This window comes from Falco biarmicus, chromosome 4 (genome assembly GCF_023638135.1).
Source record: "Falco biarmicus isolate bFalBia1 chromosome 4, bFalBia1.pri, whole genome shotgun sequence".
Taxonomy (NCBI): Eukaryota; Metazoa; Chordata; class Aves; order Falconiformes; family Falconidae; genus Falco; species Falco biarmicus.
Genome location: NC_079291.1, coordinates 94,363,065 through 94,384,735, shown reverse-complemented (window position 1 = coordinate 94,384,735; position 21,671 = coordinate 94,363,065). Strand labels below are relative to the sequence as shown.

The 21,671-nt window shown below is 41.3% G+C and overlaps 1 protein-coding gene across 4 annotated transcripts in view; it reads left to right on the top strand.

The window, feature by feature from the left end:
• Window positions 1–21,671, top strand: part of MITF (melanocyte inducing transcription factor) — a 110,149-nt gene that overhangs the window by 68,895 nt on the left and 19,583 nt on the right. For 2 of the 4 annotated variants that reach the window (XM_056335924.1, XM_056335923.1), the window contains exons 3-4: window positions 19,545–19,772; window positions 20,887–20,970. In XM_056335924.1, the coding sequence (XP_056191899.1) occupies window positions 19,545–19,772; window positions 20,887–20,970 (312 nt within the window). The remainder of the gene's footprint in view (window positions 1–19,544; window positions 19,773–20,886; window positions 20,971–21,671) is intronic. The other 2 variants (XM_056335925.1, XM_056335926.1) reach the window with 1 other exon arrangement.

The following is a 21,671-nucleotide window of genomic DNA, read 5'->3' as shown; positions in this document are numbered from 1 at the left end:
GTATACTCACAAATATTTCAGTTCTTCAGCTAGTTTGGCAGCATTATTCTCTGAGATGCTGAACTCGTGAGTGAATGAATTCAAAGTGACAAGCTGGAGACATTCCTGCCATTCAAGAGAGGCTTAAGGAATTTCTTATTGGCTAAATTACAAATATGTAGCATTTTGCCCAGCACTGCATGGCAATTTCAACCTGCCTGACCGTGACAAGATTAGCACTTTTCCTCCCCCCTCCTCAGCAGTAATATTTTTTTTCTTTTTTAAAAAAATTAGATTAAGAAGTACCAGGCAGAGATGCAAAAGCTTGAAAGAGTGAAAACCAGCCTTACCTCGAATGATTCTGTCTGTCATTGGATTGGTTCCTTAATTAGCCCCATGTCCTTTAACCTCTTGAGAAATAAGTAAGGGATAAATTTGGGGATAAAGACAAAGACGCCCGGAGATTTACCACACACCGCTAGGTAATTCATCAAGGAATGTTGGTAATTAGCCCTGCCTCTTTCCTTTCTGGCTCATTTAATAAAACTGGTTGATTTAAAATAATGCCTGCTGGTTCATTATCAACTACTTTAAGAGCCAAGTTATGAACTTGAAACAAAAAACAGTATTGTGTCGTCTGTAAAGGACCTGGCAAGTGTGTTGTGGTTTTGATTTTTTAAAAAAGAAGTTACTCAGCCCCGTCATCAGTCTTCCCAGCTTGATAATTAAATATTACTTTGTTTGGATTACCATTTGGCTTTTTGGTTGTATTTATTTCTAGTGTCTACGACGGAGAGGCAGGCAGAGAGGAGGAAAAATAATCCAAGATTTTGAAGAGGTACATGTCAAAATGTGTTAAGAAGGCATGGCCTGATGGAATTCAGCTGAATACAGACTTTACAATAGTAGTAGACGTCCAGTTGAGGAAATGGGTAACTGCTTTAACCCTTTATCTTTTGGAAATAAGTGCCAGCCGCATGTCTTGTTCTTTGAGCAAAATGATTCCTTTTAGTAAGTGCTTGTAGTGGAAATTTATCTCTGAATTGAGGACAGAGCTCATCTGGTTTGTATTTGCTTAGGAAAACACTCATGCAGCATTCTTACTTTTTTGTTATAGATAGGAACAGCATTACTCAGAAATTGAGATGATCAGGCTAGAACTGGATCTATACATTGCTGCCTCTGCACTTTTCTGGGAGAATATCCCTGTATGGCAGTATCCAGTTTGAGTTTGTTTCATGAACAGTTAGTTGCTGGCCAGCGGATCTGGTTAGGTCTTTCTGTCTGACTTCAAAGAATTAAGTTACTATTACTGTTAATTTGCCTTTAATAATTAATGTCAGACTTGTGTTGCAACACTTGTGGAACTTGTGGGCTAGAGGAAAAGCAGGTGGTGCTAGCCTTCTGCTTGCCAGATCTTGAATCCTTTAAAAGACTTTTTCTGAACTTCCTCTAACTCATCACTATCGTTTGGGGCAGAATTGGATATAGTGTTTCAGTACAAACAAGAAAAAACATCCTTCTCTCTCGCCTTCCATACATCCCCTTTGCAACCTCTGGGATGGTGCTTATTCTGGGGGAGTTTGCGTTTGTTACTTGCTGCTGTGACCCAGCAAAACTGTGTCTCTTCTTTTATATGCTTGGCAGATTAGTAACTTGAAAAAAAAATTAAAAAGTGATGGTCTTTGTGAAACTATTGCTCTACCATTTTTAGTTCTTAGCAATCCTTTTGTTACTATGACGATAATTTGCTGACTCCAATCACTTGCAGAGAGAGCACTGGGGTATTGGGGTAACCGCTCAACTTTGTAGGTTGTTAGAAGCACTTCCACTGGATGCCAGTTCTGTATTTTATATATATATATATATAAAAAATATATTTAACTTGTTCATTATTTTTAGGTTTATTAATAAAGTTTTATAGTTTAATGTGATTCAGAATCAGGAACGTTTTCTCCAGCTTGTAATCATGTGGAGCAGAAAATTGAGCATCTTTAAAACAACAACAACAAAAAAAACCCAAACCAAACAACAAACAAAAACCCTAGCACTCCCCCCCCCAACATAACTATTTAATACCAGTGTTTTTGTAAAGTTAGAATGTCCACACCAAATTAATAGTTAGGGTTTTCCACATCATATCTTTTTAACATAACATATTTTTGCTATGGACCTCTGTGACTTAGTATCCCTGACTTACTGAATATCAGTAGTTGCAATTGCAGCTAGTTCTTTGAAAATTCCTGGGTAAATTACAGTTCAAGCAGATTTTTTTTTTCTTTCTTCCTTTTGAACTTGATCATGAGCAGCAAGCATTTCAACACCAGTATTACAGTGAATAAACTGGTACATGAAATGCTGGGAAGCACTGAGGACTCGGTCATTCATTGCATTGCACTTTCATCATCTCTCAGCAGATGGCATTATGGTTTCCAAGTGTGTGTGTGCTGGGAAAGCTCTCAGCTGCTGGGAAAGTTGTCTTTCTAGACTATTCCTTTCACCAATGAAGGCTAATACTCGGGTGTTAAGAATTGTTTTGACACATTATTCTAATCATGTTGTTTGCTTTTGTTCTTGTATTTTATTTTTACCGACTAGTATCCCAGAGGTACCTTTAAGCCGTTTACTGGTTAAGTGCTGTATGTAATAGTGCATGTAAAAACAATTACTGCTAGAAAGTCTGTGAAAAGCAGGCTGCCTTTTTTAAATAAACCTGCTACTGGTGTCCAGTAGGAGTAATAAATTTGTTCAGCAAGTAAGACCAGAGTGCTGAAAAAGCTTAAGCGACAGAACTGGAGCATGTTTTCCATGGAACGTTCCCGATCCTCAAAGCTATTTAAGACACAAGTGCACCGTGTCAAATTATACCCCCCTTCCTGCTTTTGTGCTACAAATCCTGATTTTTGTAGACAATATGAGCTAGTACGTGTTACCTTTCTGGAAGAAAGTTGTGGAGATTACTGTATTTCTAAATGAATGTGGCTTACACAACCCTGAAGCCATGCACTGGTTTCAGGCAACCCACCTACTTGAAGCCCTGGCTTCTGACAACAGCATTTTTGTTACTGACTTGGCTGGAATCTGTGTCTTATCTCCAAATGAAAACATTGACATCAGCAGGAATGCGTCTTGTGTGTTTAAAGAAACTAATGTTTCGAAGAAGTATTTCTTTGTCCTGGAGCAGTGTCCTCCTCCCTCTCTCTGCCCTCACCCCATTTTGCACATGGAGGGTGGCAGATGCGCTTGCCAGAAAGCATCACGGGCCGTGAGAGTGCTACGGATGCTGAAGGTAGGGCAGTGCTGAGAGCTGTCACTGGAGCTGACCTTGGAGTCTCAGCAGCAGCAGTCGTCAGGCACCTACGTATCTTTAAAAGGTCTGTGCCTAAGGGTTCGTTGCTGCAAGCTCCAGGAAATCCTAAGAGTGAATTTCAGAGTATTTTTCCCTTCCCTGTGTAACACTGACATTTCTTTTTCTTTCCTGGTTACAGCAAAAGGCCTTGCCAATAAACTTGCTATAGTAAAATATGCTTGTAGCAGTATCATAGAATCACAGAATGGTTTGGATCTTAATGGAAGTGATCTTAAAGATTATAGAGTTCCAACCCCCCACCATAGGCAGGGACACCTTCCACTAGACCAGGTTGCTCAAAGCCCTATCCAACCTGGCCTTGAACACCACCACAAGTATCAAACCAGAAGTTATTCTGATGTGGAATCAGAAATAATTTATGAATTTGAGAGGAAGCTTGTGTGTCGAGGGAGGTGGATCAAAGCTTTTATTTCAGGCATCCTAAAAATCACGAGGAAGTTCCTGGTTGGCATCATCAAAATTTGGTGTGTGGACTGAATGGTTGCTAATTAATTAAAACTTTCTCCTCCTTTCAGAGGAAAATATAAACAGGCAACTAATGGAAATTCTCTTTTATAAGAAATCTCCCTTGAAAGGAGTGCATTTCAAGAGTGATGTGTAGAGAACAGCCTGTCTGCCTATCCCAGGTCTTTATGAAGGTCCTGTCAAGGACCTACAAGCAGCACACTAAACCTCATCTTTAAGACAACTGCTTCTAAGGCTGTGACTTCTCTCTGCCTGTGTTTTTCTTTTTAGGTGTGTGAGGTTTTTGCTTCTTCTGAGTTTGGGGAGCCCTGGCTACAGGGGGTGATATTTTCAGCAAAGACTTATTCCAGTTCCCCCATGTCAGCGAGCCAGAGAGCCACCGTTGCCTTTAACCAGCATCACTGTCCCAATAGCAGCTGACTGATAAACCTGCTTGTGGTGAGACAGCTTGTTTTTGCTGGGGGGGCAGAGCTGCTTTTAGTGCTGCTACAGCCTCATGTGAGGTACGGCTGTTCAGTTGAAGCAACGTTAGCGTTTCAGGAACTGCTTTAAATTAATTCCTGCTTTGTTAAACACTACCTTAAAGCTAATTCTTGCTAAACAGAAAATTCTGAGAAACGAGACTTCTGTTAAAAAAGGCAATCTTGTATATTACCATCTTACTAATTGAAAAGTCATCCTTTGGGCAGTCTGATAGTATTTTACTATGGTATTAATTTGACTGTTTTACAGTTCTGCTTCTTGGCTCCCATTGAAACTATACTCTTCTGAAATACCGTAATAGCCAGGGTCTCAAAGAAACAATTTGTTCAGGGAAGGAGTAAAATGACCTTGAATGAGTCAGCACTTGTGTGTAGCAATCATAAGCTTTCTATCCTCTTTGCTTTCTAAAGGGAAATGAAATCTGGACCACAGGCACCATTCATTGCCTGGTAGTTAATGGGCTCCATTCACATGAAAGTTCATATATTCCTTAAGGGTTCAACCCTGTATGGTTTGCTGTGTAAAAGGAAAAAGTATTTAATCACGCTACTGTGGCTTTTCAAAAGAGTTTATCCTTTTTTAATGTGCTTTAGCTTTTTGAGGAATGGTGCCTTCTGCTCCGGAGTGCCTCCTTACTCAGTCAGTGGTCGCTCTATGCAAAGCGCCACTTCCTATGTGGGTCACTGCTCAGAGCTGCCTTCTGCCTGTCCCTGCGGTGTGTAACGTAAATAACAAGGAAAAGCTTATAGACAGGGCTTCTGCCTGTTTGTAGGAATTAGCTTTAGAAAACCCTTCTCTCTGAACTTGCATCTTCCTCAAGAAAATTTATTCCATTTATCTGCTTTGGTTAAAGGCGGTAGGCTTTGAGGACTGAGTCGGGTCTTGGTGGCTCTGTGATCAGAGCACACAGTGTCTAGACGCTCCGCTTTGGGTATGGAGTGAGGCACATACTGGCTTCTGCTGGACCCAGGGGATAACAACAGATAAGTGCTAGTGGGACACGGTTAATCCAGTTGTGTGTTTTCTCCTCTAATAGCTGGAATTCCAGACAACATGCCTAAATAGCTATTGCTACCAGCTGTATATAAGCAATAGGCCACCAGATGGGGTAAAGCAGAAGCAGCTTTGGCTGTTACTTAATTCCTTATTTGTGCCCATTATTTATTACCTTTTTTAATACAGTTCCACAATACATTGACTGTGGCAGCAAAGGTGGCTGATGATGTCCCTTGTAGCCCTGGTAGTGACAGCCCCCATGGCTGTGCCAATACATGCATTTGTGGGGCCACACTAAAAATTATTTGGGACTACTGAGGCAGTTTGAGATTTACAAAAAGGCCTGTTTGGGGATAGGTGACTTTTTTTTTTTTTTTTTTTTTAAAAAAAAAATGGGTTAGTGGTTCTGATTGCCTGGGTCATCTAGCCCTACAGATGGCGGTACCTGCATGACTGAGGGGTCAGAGCAGCGAGCTGATGTGGTGGGGTAGGAACAAGCAGCCAGACATCAGAACCGGCACCTTTGCCGGCCAGCTCTGCCCTTACTGTGGAGCAGCAATGGGATTTTGAAGTAAATTCCAAGTTGCCTCCACTTATTACATGTTAGCTTCTTTTTGCCTAGTGCTGTTGATGAGTACTAATTAGATGCTTGTGCCAGAGGAAATGAAATGAGAAGACCTTGTGTTATCCAGTGCTACTGGGAGTTCAGCCCGGGAGAGCAGGCTGCAGCTCATCTGACACCAATAGCTTGAAATGCATATGGTGTTCTGAACTGTTCCCTGGTGGGGTCCCACATCTTGTACCGTGCTGCTTGGGGATGCGCAGCTAGCTGTGGTGTCCTTGGGACCGGCTGCAGCTACATCTGCCATTGTCAAACCCAACTGTTTGCTATTGGGGATGTGCTGGCATCTCTTCCGCTTCCTAGTGGGTGTTAAAAAAAAAAAAAAAAAAAAAAAAAAAAAAAACAACAATACAAAACCAATTTTTACTTCATTTAAAATAAACTTCAGTGTGAGCTTATTTGCATTTTTAAAAAACTAAGATCTCTAAAAGTATTTATTCCACCCTGTAAAGTAGCGACATGCTAAAATGGGTTTATACTGGAGGTTTAAAAAAGGGTAAGAAAGGTGGGGAAGACTGAGTTTGGATCTAGTTAATCCACATCTAATCCCTAAATACATCCTTCTAACTCTAGCATCTGGTTGCCTTGAGTTGTGTTATGTTCCCATACTATAACTTGGGTAGCTAAAATTTTGTGTGTTGTATAATACATGTCATATTGCTTGAGTTTTTTTCAGTGTTAGAAGGAGATGGTATGATTTTTTACGTAAATAAATATGGCTTCAGTGGAAGATAATGTGCCTGCTTCCCCTTGTGAACATAGTTCTGTTCTTGTGATAGCATTTGAAGGGTTACATTAGTGTGGGTCAAGTGCGGTTTAAAATAGGATTCTTCTCAGATCAAGCCTGGAGGGCTTGAATTCTTTTTCAAAAGATGTTTTGATTTTCTGACATAACTACCACTTCTGAATTTGTCGGCGATTCTTATTTGTAACTAACCTTTGGAAAACTGGAACGATAACACACTTTCCTTTGCGTTTTGTGACTGTGCCTCTTCTGGTGAGTTGTGGGCTTGTGCTTTTTTGAAGTTCAGATGAAACCATTGAAAAGAGTTTTCTGTAAGTTGTTGGGGAAGGTGGAATTTATCTGGTGCCCTGTAATAAAATCAGATTCCTGTCCTGCAGAAAGAGCCCTAACACCAACCTTGGTAGGACTCCATGTAGTAGGGAATCAAGAGCTTGTAGCCCCTTGCAAGGCTGGAGGTCTTGTATGTGCTCACATGCTGAAAATGCTGGAATAGCATCTTTTCATATAACCTATTTTTTGCAGTCTTTTAAGTTTTTGTGATGAGTACGCTTGTGCAATATCTGTTGAAGCAATGATCCTGACTGCTGGTTTGTTGGTTTTTTTTAGTATGTTATAATATGAACCAAGCTAGTGACAGCTAATGGTTTTTGTCAAAGACTTCACTGGTTCAGGTGATGGTCCTGCAAGCACCCCATCCTCTGGCCTGATCAAGGGTCATTTATGTGGACAGGAGCTTCTTGTTTCACAGTGTAACTAATTATTTGCCTACCATATGTGAAATAGCATGAGGAGAAGGGTTTTCAACAGCTCATCTCTGGATGGATGTGGAGGAGCAGGTGTGGTGAAGGTTACAAAAATGGCTGAGGGGCTGGATGTTGTTTTTGTAAGTATAAAATAGATCATGACACCATGTCTCTATGTATGTAAGGCCCGAGATCTTAAAGGGCTGAAGTGTTGGCCTCCTTGTTTAATAAATGAGCTGATACTAGTCTTGTTTTTTCTGGGAGCCAAATGATAGGTACTGTCTGACTGTTGTGGGAATAAGATCATGGGGCGCAGAGGTGAGGTCATGCAGCTTAATGGCTATTTGCCTTAAATATGTCTTTGTGTTACAGAAGTACCATGGCAACATTCCTTTAGCTAAGAAATAACTAAAGCACTTAAGTTTCATTGTGGTTTCTGGGTTTAAAATTGGTGTGGAATAAACATGCTTAATTTCTTACTGTTTTTACCTTTAATCTCTTGTGGCTACCATCGTGTCTGCTGTAGTAGCTACTTGGTTAGTGAGACGTCAGGAAATAAAAAGATGTGATGTTGCTTAATGGCAGTGTTGGATGTTAGAACGCTACTCCCTAGGAAGAGCCACCACCGTTCAAAACCAGCCCTGACAGCATTGGCTTTTGGTTTTGATGCTCTATGGCATCAGTTTGGGCCCTTGGGTTAATTCTCCTCCAGAGCAGTGGCTTGCCAACCTGTACAGGGAGTGTACCCACCTTTGCACCTTGCCAAAGTCTCCCCCCTCCTCAAATCTCCGTTCTGGTATTTAGCAGAATGCTTCAGATCAATAGCCAGTTGAGTTTGCATGAAGGTGACTTGGATTATCTTACATTAGCAAACATGATGATCAAGCACTCTGAGGTACTGAAACTGTTTTATTATAACTCGGTAGGTTTTAATACAGTCATAAATAACATCACAGCTCGTTGAGCAGAAGGATAAAAATCAAGGAGTTCGGTGGTAAGCCAGCTTGCATTTCCTTCACTTAAATGAAGTCAGCGATTTATTATTATTTTAGGCTGTGTCTAATGATCATATTAGTAGTGTGAATAAAAAGGATGTATCTAGGCTGCTTTATTCTAGCCTTCCGTATCGGGGCTGACATGAGGTGATGTCTGCTGTAGGCAAAGTGGTGTAAAGCCTGGCTAAGTTTTTCTAATTATTAACTGTGACATGTAGAAGCTCAGGGCACGTTAACAACGTTAAACTGTTTTGAATGAACAAAAATCTTCATTCTCTTGCTAACTTCTCAGGGTGCTGTGTATTTGTTGTAAAGTGGATAGCCTCAGAACGGACATGTTCCAGAAAAAGGGTCCTTTGTGCCGTAGCCAGTGTGTTGCCCAGTAGTTTCTTAAATAAATGGTCCTTTCAAAATTATTTTCACTCTTATTTTTGGACATTTCCTTTAAAAGTTTTGGTGGGAAGGCTTTTCAGTAGATGGACAGGCCAAGCTGTTCCAGCACGCGCTGCATGGCGCTGGTTGGGTTTGGTGTATTTATGTTTTCACATTTGGGCTGTGATTACTACTGGCATGTTCTTGATATGTGCTTTGTAAGTGACCTTGGAAGCAGGCTGCCAGCCTCGCAGTCCCCATGTAATTATGTGAACAATGAGTGTAGCAGTCTTTCACCTAGATCGTTTTAGACAAGTATGCAACAAGTGTAGATGTCTTCAGACAAGTATCTAACGGGATCTAGATGTTGGACTAGATGACCTTTAAAGGTCCCTTCCAACCCAGACTGTTCTGTGGTAGCCTCCTGATGTGCAGTGTGGCTTCAAAGTGGGGAGGTTTTCTCCCTTGAACATAATAATAAAAGAGTTGTATTTGAGTTTACAAATAGCTATTATTTAAAAAAGAGAAGGATAACAACGGTTCTGTTTATGGCTTTTGGGTGTTTGATATATTTTGATCTAGTGCCATCTTTACATCTCTCTCCCTATCTTATGTTTCAATGCTGAATGCCGAAATTTGTAAATAAATACTTCGGTAGCCCACAGGCAATATTCTGAACACCAGCTCTTTCTAACAAGCTAGCATTGTGGATTTGAAAGACTTAAACTCATTTTTTGCTTAGCCCCTAAGTGCTGAAGATTGTATTCCTTAACATTTGAAGTTATCTTGGCTCAAAACAGTGTCTCATATGCTATAAAACTAAGCAACCTTTCACAACTCCCACAGTGACAAATGAGACCAGTGTTGAGGGTATGGGTTTTTCAAATTTATGAAAGTAACAGGTTGGGCTTTTTCTCTTTCTTCTACCTTTTTTTTTTTTTTTTACACAGTTTGGGCAAAATAGTCTATTTTGGCTTAAGTTTCACCTGTGAGAAGTCAGTGTTGCATGACACACGTTAAGACAAGTCCATGCAGGGGCAAAGTAGATTTTCTGTGTTAAAATCTGCCTTTGGCATAGAGAATTGAGGCTTCTGGAATTGTTTATTGAAGTCTGGACAAGCAAACAACCTGTCCCATTATCTGTGTGGGCAACTCCACGTCTCTAGGAAGCTGGTAATAAGGATTTTTATTTTCAAGTCAGTGTGTGCTGTCTCCTTCTGTTTTAAGCTAGGTTCTGGTTACTTTTTATTCAACATCTTCTATCAAACTGATTTCTGTTTTCTCCTTTGTTCGCTTCCTACAAAAGTTTCCATTATTTTTACCCAGTCCCATTTGCATTCTTCACATTTGAACAAATGAGCAATGATGAGCAACCTGAGCAAAACCAGGTGTGGAGAAGGATGCCTCTTCTCACCTGTGGAAACTGCCTCCTCAGGGCACTGCAGGACTGGAAGGAAAAATATGCCTCGTGCTCCTCCTTTTGTATATCAAAGCACACACTGGTTCAGGTGTGGGCTCTGGAAATATACCCAGAATCTCTAAATCCTTCACACATATGAAAGTTTATGTAGTTTTAGTAGTACTGACCTGCCAGGCTCTGCTGGGGAGAAGGGCTGATGTTCTGTTCTGCTTCCCTGCCATGGGAAAGGCGGTAGAGCAGAGTCTTTCAAGACGCCAGTTTTTCCAGCAGGCTTGCAGTGGACCAGAGACCTGGAAGTGAAATAATCTGTCGTGCAGGTCTAGCAGGGGTTACTGAGGGCTGGAACAGTGGCTGGATTAGTAACCCCTGTGAAATGTAACTGATAGTCCTGCTCAGGCTCTAAATATGCGACTGCAAGTCAAAGCTGGCACTGGCCAACACTGTGCTTGGCAACCTTAGGAGGAAGATAAGGTTGGGCAAATACTTTTACTTCTCTAATGTGACCCTCTCAAGCCGACAGTGAACTGTGTTAGTGGTCTGGTAAATCTTGTGTTGGTCTTGCTTGGGCTGTAGGAAGGGTGGATGGTTGTGCGTGGGCTATGGGAGGCTTTGCAAGGGGAAGCTGGGAGCAGGGGTGGCTTCAGATGGTCTGTACTGGCTTTGGGCTTTCAGGCAGCTGAAATATCTGTTGTCCTATGACTCTGCTCCCTCTTGAGTTGACGTCTTTACACCAGGTCTTGCACAAGAGACTTTTGGAGGCAAGTTTGTGTCTATCTTTGACAGTTCCTGTAAGGAGGAGTCATTTGTGTCCTACTGTGAGCAATCTCAAACCCTCTAGTGCCTATGAAGGTGCTGCCCAGCTTCCTTAGGAGAGACTGGGATGGCAGAAGTGGACGTAAATATGACGAGCTTGAATTAAGATTTTTACCATGACAGTACCATATTTTAAACTTGCCTGTCAGATGCAGTTGTGTGGCTGGTATTGGTGCCTGTTAGTCATAAAATATTTACACTCTGAAGCACCTGGGGTAGGTGAAATCATAGCAAAAGATTTGTGTCTGACATTTTATGCATTCAATTACTTGTCTGAAAATGTTGCAATGCTTTTTGGTATCCTCCCAGTAACTGTATAAAATAAAAATTTATGGCATGTGTGTTGGGAAGTAAACAGCTGAAATGCTCATTTCCTACCAAAAAATATGCAGGACTTCAAAGGAATGAGTCCTGTCTGAAAGCCACACTTGCGGAACAGTAGCTAGCACGCCCTAACCTGCCAATGACATCAGTTCCTGTCTCCTTAAGCAAATTTGGCTAACCTCTCTTTAACTTCCTTAGATACTGTTGTCATGTGCTTCTATAGCTAAAGTACAGTTTTAAAACACTGATCCACAGAAACTTTGTTCTTTTGGTCTGCTTCATGTCTTTCCCTTGGATAAAAAGTCACGTTACACAGAGGAATTTGTGGTGATGGGCAAAACAACCCCTAGCTGTATAAATGATATTCATTCTGTACAATGTGCCTTTCTTTTTCGTAACTATTTGTGCTTGAAGATGACTGTTGGATCCACTTAGACTGCAGTCACGATGCCAGATCTTAAATAACTTTCTTGTACCTGCCTTGGTTTTCAAGTTCAGAAGGGGTTTTGGATGGATTCAGTAACCAGGGAGCTTTGTTGTGCGAACTGATGTCACTTCCTTGCGTTCGCTATGTCCTAAGGTGAAATGCTGGCATCAGCTAATCCTGCCTGTTGTTCTCAGTCAGTACAAGTAACACTATCTTCATCTTTTTCCTACTCCTGGGCTTTCTGGTCAGTGTTTTTCCAGCCACTCTTCCTGGGTTATGGGCTGAAAGAAAGGGGAGCAAATATGCGATGGAGAGATGGCAGCCGGAGAAGTTACTGAATAGGCTTAACTGTTACTAAATTCACAGTGGCCCTATGGGGAATGATATATCACAACCTAATCAACTTAATTTTGATTTGACTTTCAAAGGTGGTAGCTGTTTCATCTTGGAAGACTGGAAAGGTTTCAGAAAGCAAGAGGACTGAACTTTTCATGCAGAGCTACTTCGGGCCACTGACATCCTTAGGGGGAAAAAAAAATGTGATGCTGTTGCTTAATGTTTGAACACAGTATGTGGGAAAATGGCTTTGAGTTAAACCGTTGTCTGGCTGGTTGTTTGAATTGCTCCAAGTTGGGTGGTAGAAAGGTTCTTCCTGGCATTGCAGTGAAACCCACGATCAATATTTTAATGGAATAATTGAGGGGTTTTTGTGGTCTTTAGGTTTTTCAGACTTAGTGGATGAAGCTATGGTGAACATGACTCTCGGAATCTTGGAACCTGGATTAGAAAATTTCAGCAGAATAAATTACTGTTAATGCAAGAGGCACTAGTTGATTATCTTTTTCATATGTCATTTGCCTCAGTTTTTTTGGTTGGTGTGTTCCGTTCCCCCCCATCCCCCTAGCCAGAAAGAATAGACATGTATTTGTACTGCTTTCTGGTTTTATTCAATTTATACAACAGTTTCTTGCTGCTCCTGTTGGGTTTTTATCCTTGAAAGTGATGGGTTGAAGCAGTTTTAAAAAGTAGCTTTGAAGCCCTGGGCTGGTGCATTGAACAGGGCTTTTTGCTGCAGGAGACCCAACAGAAGCCTGAAACCCTTGTGAAACACTTCAGTGGATGTGATTTAGTATTGTTTTTGAGTACCATTAATTGTTAAATGACACAGAATTTTAACCTTTCTTAAAAATCCCATGACATTTAGCTGTCTAAGCAACAAAACATTCTATTGAACTGAAAAAACTGACCAAAAAGTATTTTATTTGTAATTATAAACTGTAAGTCCTAAGGCAATTTACTTGAAACAAATGGTCTTTTTAATTTAAAAAAAAAAAAAAAAAGTGCGGGGAGGGGGGATATCTTCTTTCCCCTTGGTTAGTTGTCCTCTGTAAATCTCTGGCATGTCCCTGTGCTCAAGCCTATCTCTGCTTAAATGAAGCATTAGACAGTTGGGCTTTACTTTCACAGGAAGGTTCAGTGATGCTCTTGGTGAGAAGAATCTCCTTCTGTGTGGCTTGGGCAATGGGAATATGTTCCTTCCCAGCTCGTGGGGGGCCAGAGGAGCGGGACAGCCCAGCACTGCTGGCATCCTAATGGCCTTTTGTCACTTGTGTTGCACCAGCGGCCAACTGGGGGCATCAGCTTTGCAATCACAGGCATGAGGTCTCCACTGCTGAGCTCCGTGTCCTGGGTCTTAGCAATTCCCTTTTTGCTAGGAAACGGGTGCTGTGTCCTCTAAGCCCAGCCGGGAGGAGGAAGGCAGGGGAGGCTGTTCTGGCTGCACAGATGGCTCCTGCCTGAGCGCGGGAGATGCTGAGCACGGTGCTGGCTCTGGGCAGGACCCATGGTGAGTTCCCAGCGCGAGGACAGCCAGGGGCTCTGGGGCAGCAGTGGCCTTTGCCGGAGGGGGTGAGAGATGTGCAGGTGTGATGTCTGCCATGAAAGGAGGAGGAGATGAGACATGGGGAGGACCAAGGGGTGGCGAAAGGCAGTGCTGGGCCTCGGGGCAAAGCAGACATGCGCAGGTGGGGCTCCCTGAGGCAGGATGCCATCGCCGTCCTCAAGGTCCTGCACTGACATCAGGGTTTCAAGTATGGCTAGTTCAAAACTGGCTTTGTTCTTCTCAAATTCATTTAATGTTTTGTTCCTGGTGGTTTTTCTGCTTGGCCTTGTTGCCTTTTCTTCTTGTGAATGTTGTGGGAACATGAGTATACTAGTAGTAGTCTGGATATCTGCAAAAGTTTTGGTAATGAAATTGCGTGTTAAAATGTTCAGCAGTTACAGGATAAGACCACTAGAGAGTAAAACAATTAGGTGCTTCAGAGTTTTATAACATTGGTATTTTGGGGGGGTGTGTGTGGGGGGGAAGAGTGGTGGGGCTTTTTTGTTGTTTCTTTTTATTATGCAGCAGCACCTAAGGCTGGCTGTTCATACCAAACTCTTCTGTGATCACACTGAAATAGATAATATTTTTTGTATTTCTCCCTGGGTGGTAGGAAAAGTTTGAAAGCGGTGGTACTTGGGGATGTGACAAGTAACACATTGTGAGTTTAAGTAGTAACTGAGACGGCAAAACCAATAAGCGGTATTCCACCTTGAAGGAATACTCTTAACACAAGATATGCTGGGTTTGTGCTGGCTGCTTGGAGTTATGCATTTCAAACAGATCAAACTCATGGATGGACAAATTAATAAGTATACAAATAACACAGGACAACTAATTTAGCCTATTTACCTTCATCCAGAAGTGCTGGTGGGTCAAAGCTTGATCCTACAGCAATTGATCAACTTCTAACTACAGCTGGACTCGATGATCTTAAAGGTTTTCCTAAGTGATTCTGTGACTCTGTGAACTTGAAGCTGGAGCATGTAGTAAAGCCGCAGCTAATGACTGATTTTTAGTCTGGTGTAAGTTCCCCGTTATTTTAATCATTAGCCATTAAGTTTCTGGAATACGCTGTGCAAAATGCATTGGCCAAGCCACCAGGCTTCCCTGCCCTGTGCCTGCCCAAGAGTGAACTCTCCAGTATGCTCCTACAACAGGGATTTGGTCCAAGTGTACCCATGGGGAGTGGGGGTGTTGCCCTGTTGCCACGTAGCACTGTTCCAAGTTCTTGCCATCATTAGCAAGTTATTAGTAAATTAGGTCTGAGCAATTCCCAGCAAGACTTGACAGGTGGAGCAAGTATTGGGAGAATTGCTTCGGTTGCCTGTTCGTACAGAGGAACTATTTGAGCTGTATGCTTTGTGGTTAAGCGTGGGGCTACACTTTGTGTTTAAATTCCTGATTCCCTGATCACCTTAACAGGAAACATTTTTAGTTTTTCAAATTGAAGGAAGTATGTGGGTCTACTCAGGAGTCCTGTCACTGCTCTGTAATATAATACAAGGATTTTAAAGAATGTAGTCTGAGGTACACCTAAAGTTCCCGCTGATAGGGTGCGTATGCTTAAAGCTAGTGAAAGCCACTGATGAAACGCTTGCTTTGTTGACGCTAAACCCAAGGGCTGGGAAAAACCTACTCTACTTGTATGAGTTATTACTAGTGTTTCTGTGATGTGAAAGAAAATAGGCAGCTTCTCAGGAATTGTTTTTCCCCTGCTCAGGTACTCGAACTGGATGTAAGCACTGGAATTAGCAGTCAGATGTCAAGATAAATGAAGGTATGAGAAAGCCTTTCCCATGCTTGAGATAACGTTCTCCAGGATACTCCAGAGAGTGAAGGATGAGTGCTGAGTAATCAGCGTGGCTCCATCCAACACTTTTCCAGCCCAGCTCAGCCTTGCAGGGCCTCAGCTGGCTTACATATGGGTGCAGTCAAATTGACTTCTTTATATTGCTTTTCTCAGCGCTTCAGCTCAAGAAAAACCATACTAGCTCAGTGTCAGCATGGCAAGAGCGGATGGAGCTTGAGTTGCTGACCTGTGAGGCTTGTAGTGCAGGTGTACCTGATGCAGGGATGGTTCCAACTGTTCATGGAGCCAGCCCATGGAGATTAGTGGAGAAGCTGGCATCGAAAGCTGTTCTAGCATGAAACCAGTTTAGGGCCTCTATTTCTGAGACAGTGTTACTCTGTGTTACCCATGTGAGCAGAACCTCGATAACCAAGCAAACCGAAAATGCACCTGAATAGAAACAGAAAGTACAGCCTTCTTCCAGGTGTTTCTTTGCTGAATCCAGGCTGTAGGCTGCCACTTGGCCATCCTTGATCTGTAGTTCCTTGTAGCCAGATTCTTTGGTTGCTATTGTGTGATAATTTTGACATCTTGTCTTAAATAATTTCCAAAGTTCTGCATATGAAAGATTATTTCTTGCTTGCCAATACCAAAATGCCCCAAAACCCATGTTCTACTTGGTTTAGTGATGTTGCAGCAAAGCCTGGGTGGAGATTTCTGGCAATAGATGGTTGGAGATCCAAAGGATTCAGTTTCAAGTTTTTCCTTTTTTCTTGCATGTCTCTGTTCAGATGCATTTCTTAGGGAGTGTATCCAAACCAATAAATTGTTGTCTTGTGCTTTGTGTCTCATGAATTTGGAAGAACAACAAGAACTATTCTTCATCCCAAAGGCAAGAAGGGGCTGAGGACCAAAATTAGATCTTAATTAAGTCAAAGATTTCATTCATGGTTTTGAATTCAGGATAGTGGAATTTCGATGTAGGGTTTGTTTTGCAGCTCTTTGCTTGTGAGATATTTTGTCAAAAAATAAGATTGCTTTATGGCTTATCTGCAAGCTGAATATGACTGGTGCATCTTGGGACACTTGCCCAAGTGGGCACATTTGAGCTTTCTTAGATGGAGAGCCTGCAGAAAAGGGTGGTCTAGGCCAAAGACAGAGTTAGTCTCAAGAACAACAACAAAAAAACCAAACCAAAACCAAACCAAGAAAACAAAAAAATCATTGAGTAGCAGCATAACACAGACTGTTCTAACATAGGATGATACCACTGAATCTTGGGGAAAGTAAGTTCTTGTGAAGTAAGTATGTTTTGCCAACAAATCCTATGTCAGTTAGGCAGTGTGTGTTTCAGAACTTGACATGGAGTGGAGTCAGCTCAGTGTATTAGTATGTTTTATAAGTAATATTTGATGCACAGTTGAGATGTGGGTCTTGGAGTTTTGCTGGTCTCTGTGCTGGGGGTGTGGAGGATGGGTAGCAGATGGGTGTAGAGGAGAGGCTTTGCTCCATCCTTGTCGGCCTGGCGGGGTCTGTGAAAACAGCTGTGGTATCTTGGTGCCCGTGGAGGAAGAAGAACTGTGCAAATTCTGTCAGACAAGTAGGGCTTGTTTTTAAAATAACATATTTGAAGATAAGTGTTACAAAAATAACTCATTTACTGATAACTTTATTTACTCAGAAGATGAAAATTTAAGTGAAAAATAGACTTATCTGTGCAGCATAACTTTTACCACTGGTGATAGGATAACTGATAAAACAGTTTGGGACTGACAAAGCAAGTGCTGTACTTATCACAGCAGACTTCTGTATTGTGTTGTCTTGCGATTTAGTGCAACAAATCAGATTATACTCTCCAGAAACACTCTCTTAAGCGTGCTTCCCTGTGCAGCAGAGACTTTGGGGAAATAATGCAAGTTGAGCAGCTTTTGATTGCCTGTGCTTAAGCGCAGGCTTTTGACAAGGAGTTGGATAGAAAGAAAAAGTAAGTTCTAGAAGGTGTAGGGACTGTATTCGGTACCGTGACTGTGTACAAGCATTGTCAAGCGCTGGCATAAGCTGCCCAGGGATGTGGTGGAGTCACCACCCCTGGAAATGTTTTAAATATGTGGATGCGGTGCCCAGGGACGTGGGTTAGTGACAGGCTTGGCAGTGTTGGGTTAACGGTTGGACTCGGTGATCATAAAAGTCTTTTCCAACCAAAATGATTCCATGGTTCTATGATTCTAAGTGCAGAGAGATGCATTTGGGACATGCTTTAGCTTATTGTTAACCACTCCTGAACTGGAAATCTTCCAGCTGTAGATTGAGACAGAATTAATGAGCTCTGAAGCATCAGGGAGGCTGAGGATGTGGTAGAGCTTTTTCAAGTCCTTTGTGTTAGGCTGCAGGTCCCGAGTGGACCACTGGCTGCATGGGGCAGGGTGGTGGATGGCTGGCCCTGGAGGCTGAGGGTAGGGCTGCATGGCCCTGTGCGCCCCACTGCCAGCGGATATGCGTTAGGCTTGCAGGGCATTTGTTCAGTTATTTCTTACTCAGTACTTAAAAACTTTTAACCTCACTGCTAAAGAAAAATACCATTGTCTATTAGTACGACTGGAACGAAAGATGAATAGCAGATTAGCCTTGAGCGAACTGTCAATCTGACTTTGATAGCCCATCGCTTAAAAGGTCCTTTTATGTTTATGAAAAAGCATGACATCAAAGCCAGGGAAAAAAAAATAATACCAATACTTAGGGCTAAACTTACATAGCTTCCAAGAAGAGCCCCTGTGTGAACTGTTTGTTTCTCTGCATGCATGGCTAATTAGCGTAGGTTACTATAAGTCTGAGCAGTGGCATTCAAGTTTCTTCTGCTGTTTTGGGGTAGCTTGTTTATGGTGCTTCTGTACGTGAATCCCTCAAACTGGAGTAGCATAGAGCAAAGGATATTGCTGTCGCTTCTCTTGCAACCTATAAGTAGTATGCTGGAAATGCTTGAGTATAATTATTATCAGGTGAGTTGTTATTGCAGACTTATTTTAAAACCTGTTGCTAAGAAGGCTTACAGTATACAGGAGATCCTTTTCCTCTGGTATCTAGTATACTTTATTTCTTCCACAACAGTAAGTGAGGGACATATGTGGTCACTTGTAATAGCAAAAGTCACTTCAATGGAACTGTTTTAAAACAAAAAAACCTTCTTGGAGTATTATTATATTTTGGTTTGGTTTCTACCTTCCAATAAAAACATTAACAAAGAAAGGTGACAGAGAGTTTCCAGGATACGGTGAAAAACTTGCATGGGAAAAGAAGTGCCTTTCTTTTGCTTATTTAGGGTGCACAAGAATAATTCGGTATGAGGTTTTTAATATTTTATATATAAAAAAATTCTTAAGTAGTGAAAAGCTTATCTTAAATACAGAAACAGCTGTTACTGAGGACAGTGATTGATCTGAACTGAAACACTTCTTTTCTTGCATCTTATTTGCATAATGTGTTTATAAACAGGCTGTCTTATTTGTATATGATTTAGGCCATAGATCTGAGATATAAATAATACGTAGGCAAAAAAGAAGGTGTATTGCTTTTTTTATTTTTTAACCAGTGCGTTATTTTAAAAATACGAACAACCAGAACCTAAAGAACTAACAACAAACTTTTTATCTGTTACTTGACATCTGATAAAGGGTAGCAATTCACACTACTTGGTTTTAATTGGTAGCTACTAACAAGTGAAATGACTCCTGCGGTACGACTCGTTTCTCTGTGTTTTAGTGAAAACTAAATGTCGCGTAGCTGAAGGTCTGAACACAGAACTGGCTGTTCTGGAGTGTCTGTGTAAACAGGGAAGCCTGAGCATTGGTATTAAGTGAGAAATCTCATGTTGTAGAAAAATAAGTGGAACATCTTGGTTTACCATTAAAAAGTCAATTATTGAAACGCTAGGTCGTAAACTGGTATCTTGCCTTTGAATGTGAATTAGTGAAGTGCTGTTGATTTCTTCGGAGCTTCACAAGTCTGTATTTTAAGTCAAATGCTTAGCCGGTATATATGTCACAAATGTATAGCTCAAATCGATAGCACGTGTAACGATGTTCTAAAACAATAAAGCACTTTTTAAATTGTGTCATACAGGTGCAGACTCACCTTGAGAATCCAACCAAGTACCACATTCAGCAAGCCCAGCGGCAGCAGGTAAAGCAGTACCTCTCTACCACTCTCGCAAACAAACATGCCAACCAAGCCCTGAGCTTGCCATGTCCAAACCAGCCCGGGGATCATGTCATGCCGCCAGGAACTGGAAGCAGCGCGCCTAACAGCCCAATGGCGATGCTTACCCTTAACTCCAACTGTGAGAAAGAGGTAATACGCTCTCGTGTGCATATTATTCAGTAGATTGGAATTGCAGTCTGCTTTCTGTTTTAATCCCTATTTGCTCGTTAAGACATTTATCTTCTTTTCTGAACTGTTCACTTTGAAAGTGCAACTGCTACCTCTGATTAATATATATTTGCATAGAACATTTTGGCAAAAAAACCCTGTGTCCCTCTAACTTCCTCATTTTTTTTGAACTATTTTAGCTAGTTTATGCTTATTAAAACTACTTCCCCCCTCTTGCTTGATGCATGCAGTGAATAGTTGACCTTTGGAGAATACAAAGCAGTTTTGTAAGCTGTAGCTTTCTGGAATAATGTTATTTATGGCTCATTCGTGTAGAAAAGAGCAAAGAGCATAGCAAAAATAACTGAAAAACACAAAAAGCTTTTTGAGATATTTTAGGTATTTTTACAGTAAAATTTGAGCAAGTCCTTTGCTTAGCTGGAAGGCCAGATTATCCCACCTAATATACCCTAAAATATTATGGAATGCTGTTTCATGATGAACTCAGTGGTGCAAATACAGGATTTCACTAGCCTATGCCTAGAAGTCCTTTGCAACCTCATCTTACTTTTTGCTGGAAAAAACTTAGTTGGTTGTTATATGTGTGATCAGGTGCTGAAGGAAGATGATTTGAAAGATGTTAACAAGTGTAAGAAATCATGTCAGTATTTTTGTAATGTGACAAATGGGAGAGAATTGTAGAGCTCCTCGTGTCCCCTCATCCTCCCCCCTCAAGCCTTTGTGCCAGATTTTTAATACAGATGCACTCTGAGGAAAATGTTATGCAACTTTGAGAAACAGTTATTACAGAACATATTTTGCACATGAAAGACAAATTACTTGTGCTCTGTAGCCTCAGAAGAAATGAAAATCAAATAGTTTTATCCTTTTGCCTCAGCTGTGCCCGGATCTTTTTTTTTTTTTTCCCCCATAAGATATTTACAGCTTCATTTTGCTGTGTCACCAGGCACATGTGTGCATGACAGTTTCAATCATGCTCTTTTTGGGACTGAGACTGTGCCATGAACTCAGATCCATGCTTTGCTTTTTCTTTTTTTTCCTCCCCCCCTTCTTTTTTTCCTTTTTATTTCTGCAGGGATTTTATAAATTTGAAGAGCAAAGCAGGGTTGAGAGTGAGTGCCCGGCTCTGAACACACACTCACGAGCATCATGCATGCAGGTACTGGATGACACAGGAGTTGGAGCACAGGTCCCTTTTCTAATGAGCATGTTTCTTTGAAGTTATGTTGAAGAATAAACTTGTCCCATAGTGTCTTTAAGAAGTTGAATCTAAGATGCATTTAAGGAACAAAAGAACAACATTGTTTATTAGCATTGATGTCAAACGCAAAATTAGGTATCTGATGAGGGCTAGTGCGTTTCTAGCACTGTAACAGTATAAGCAGAAGACCCTGCTGAGGTCTCACTTCAGGAAATCCTTTCCAATGCAGTTTTCCCAAGACTGCATGTGTGTGTTCTTGTCCTGATAGTTTCCAAGACCACATTTCTATCAGATCACACTTGTATTTAAAAAAATTATGTGAGAAGGCTTTATTCCACCCATGTTAATTCATCCTCAGTAGTCATCTTTTTTTCTTCCCCCCCCCCCTTTTTTTTTTTTTTAATTTAACCAAGGGGTTTTTATTTCTGGTAACAAAACTTTGGATATGGGCTGTAACTGTTAGTTCCTTCCTTGCCCTCTCTTCCAGTCAGTGTAATTCTGATCACACTTTCTGGAGCTGATACAAAAATCCTGTACACTACTATTTCTACCATCAACATTATGCACTGATTTTGTATATGTCTGTCACTTAAGCTCCATTTTTATAGTGAGCGAAAAGGAAATAGCCAATCTTGCAGGACAGTTTGAAGCACCTGTGT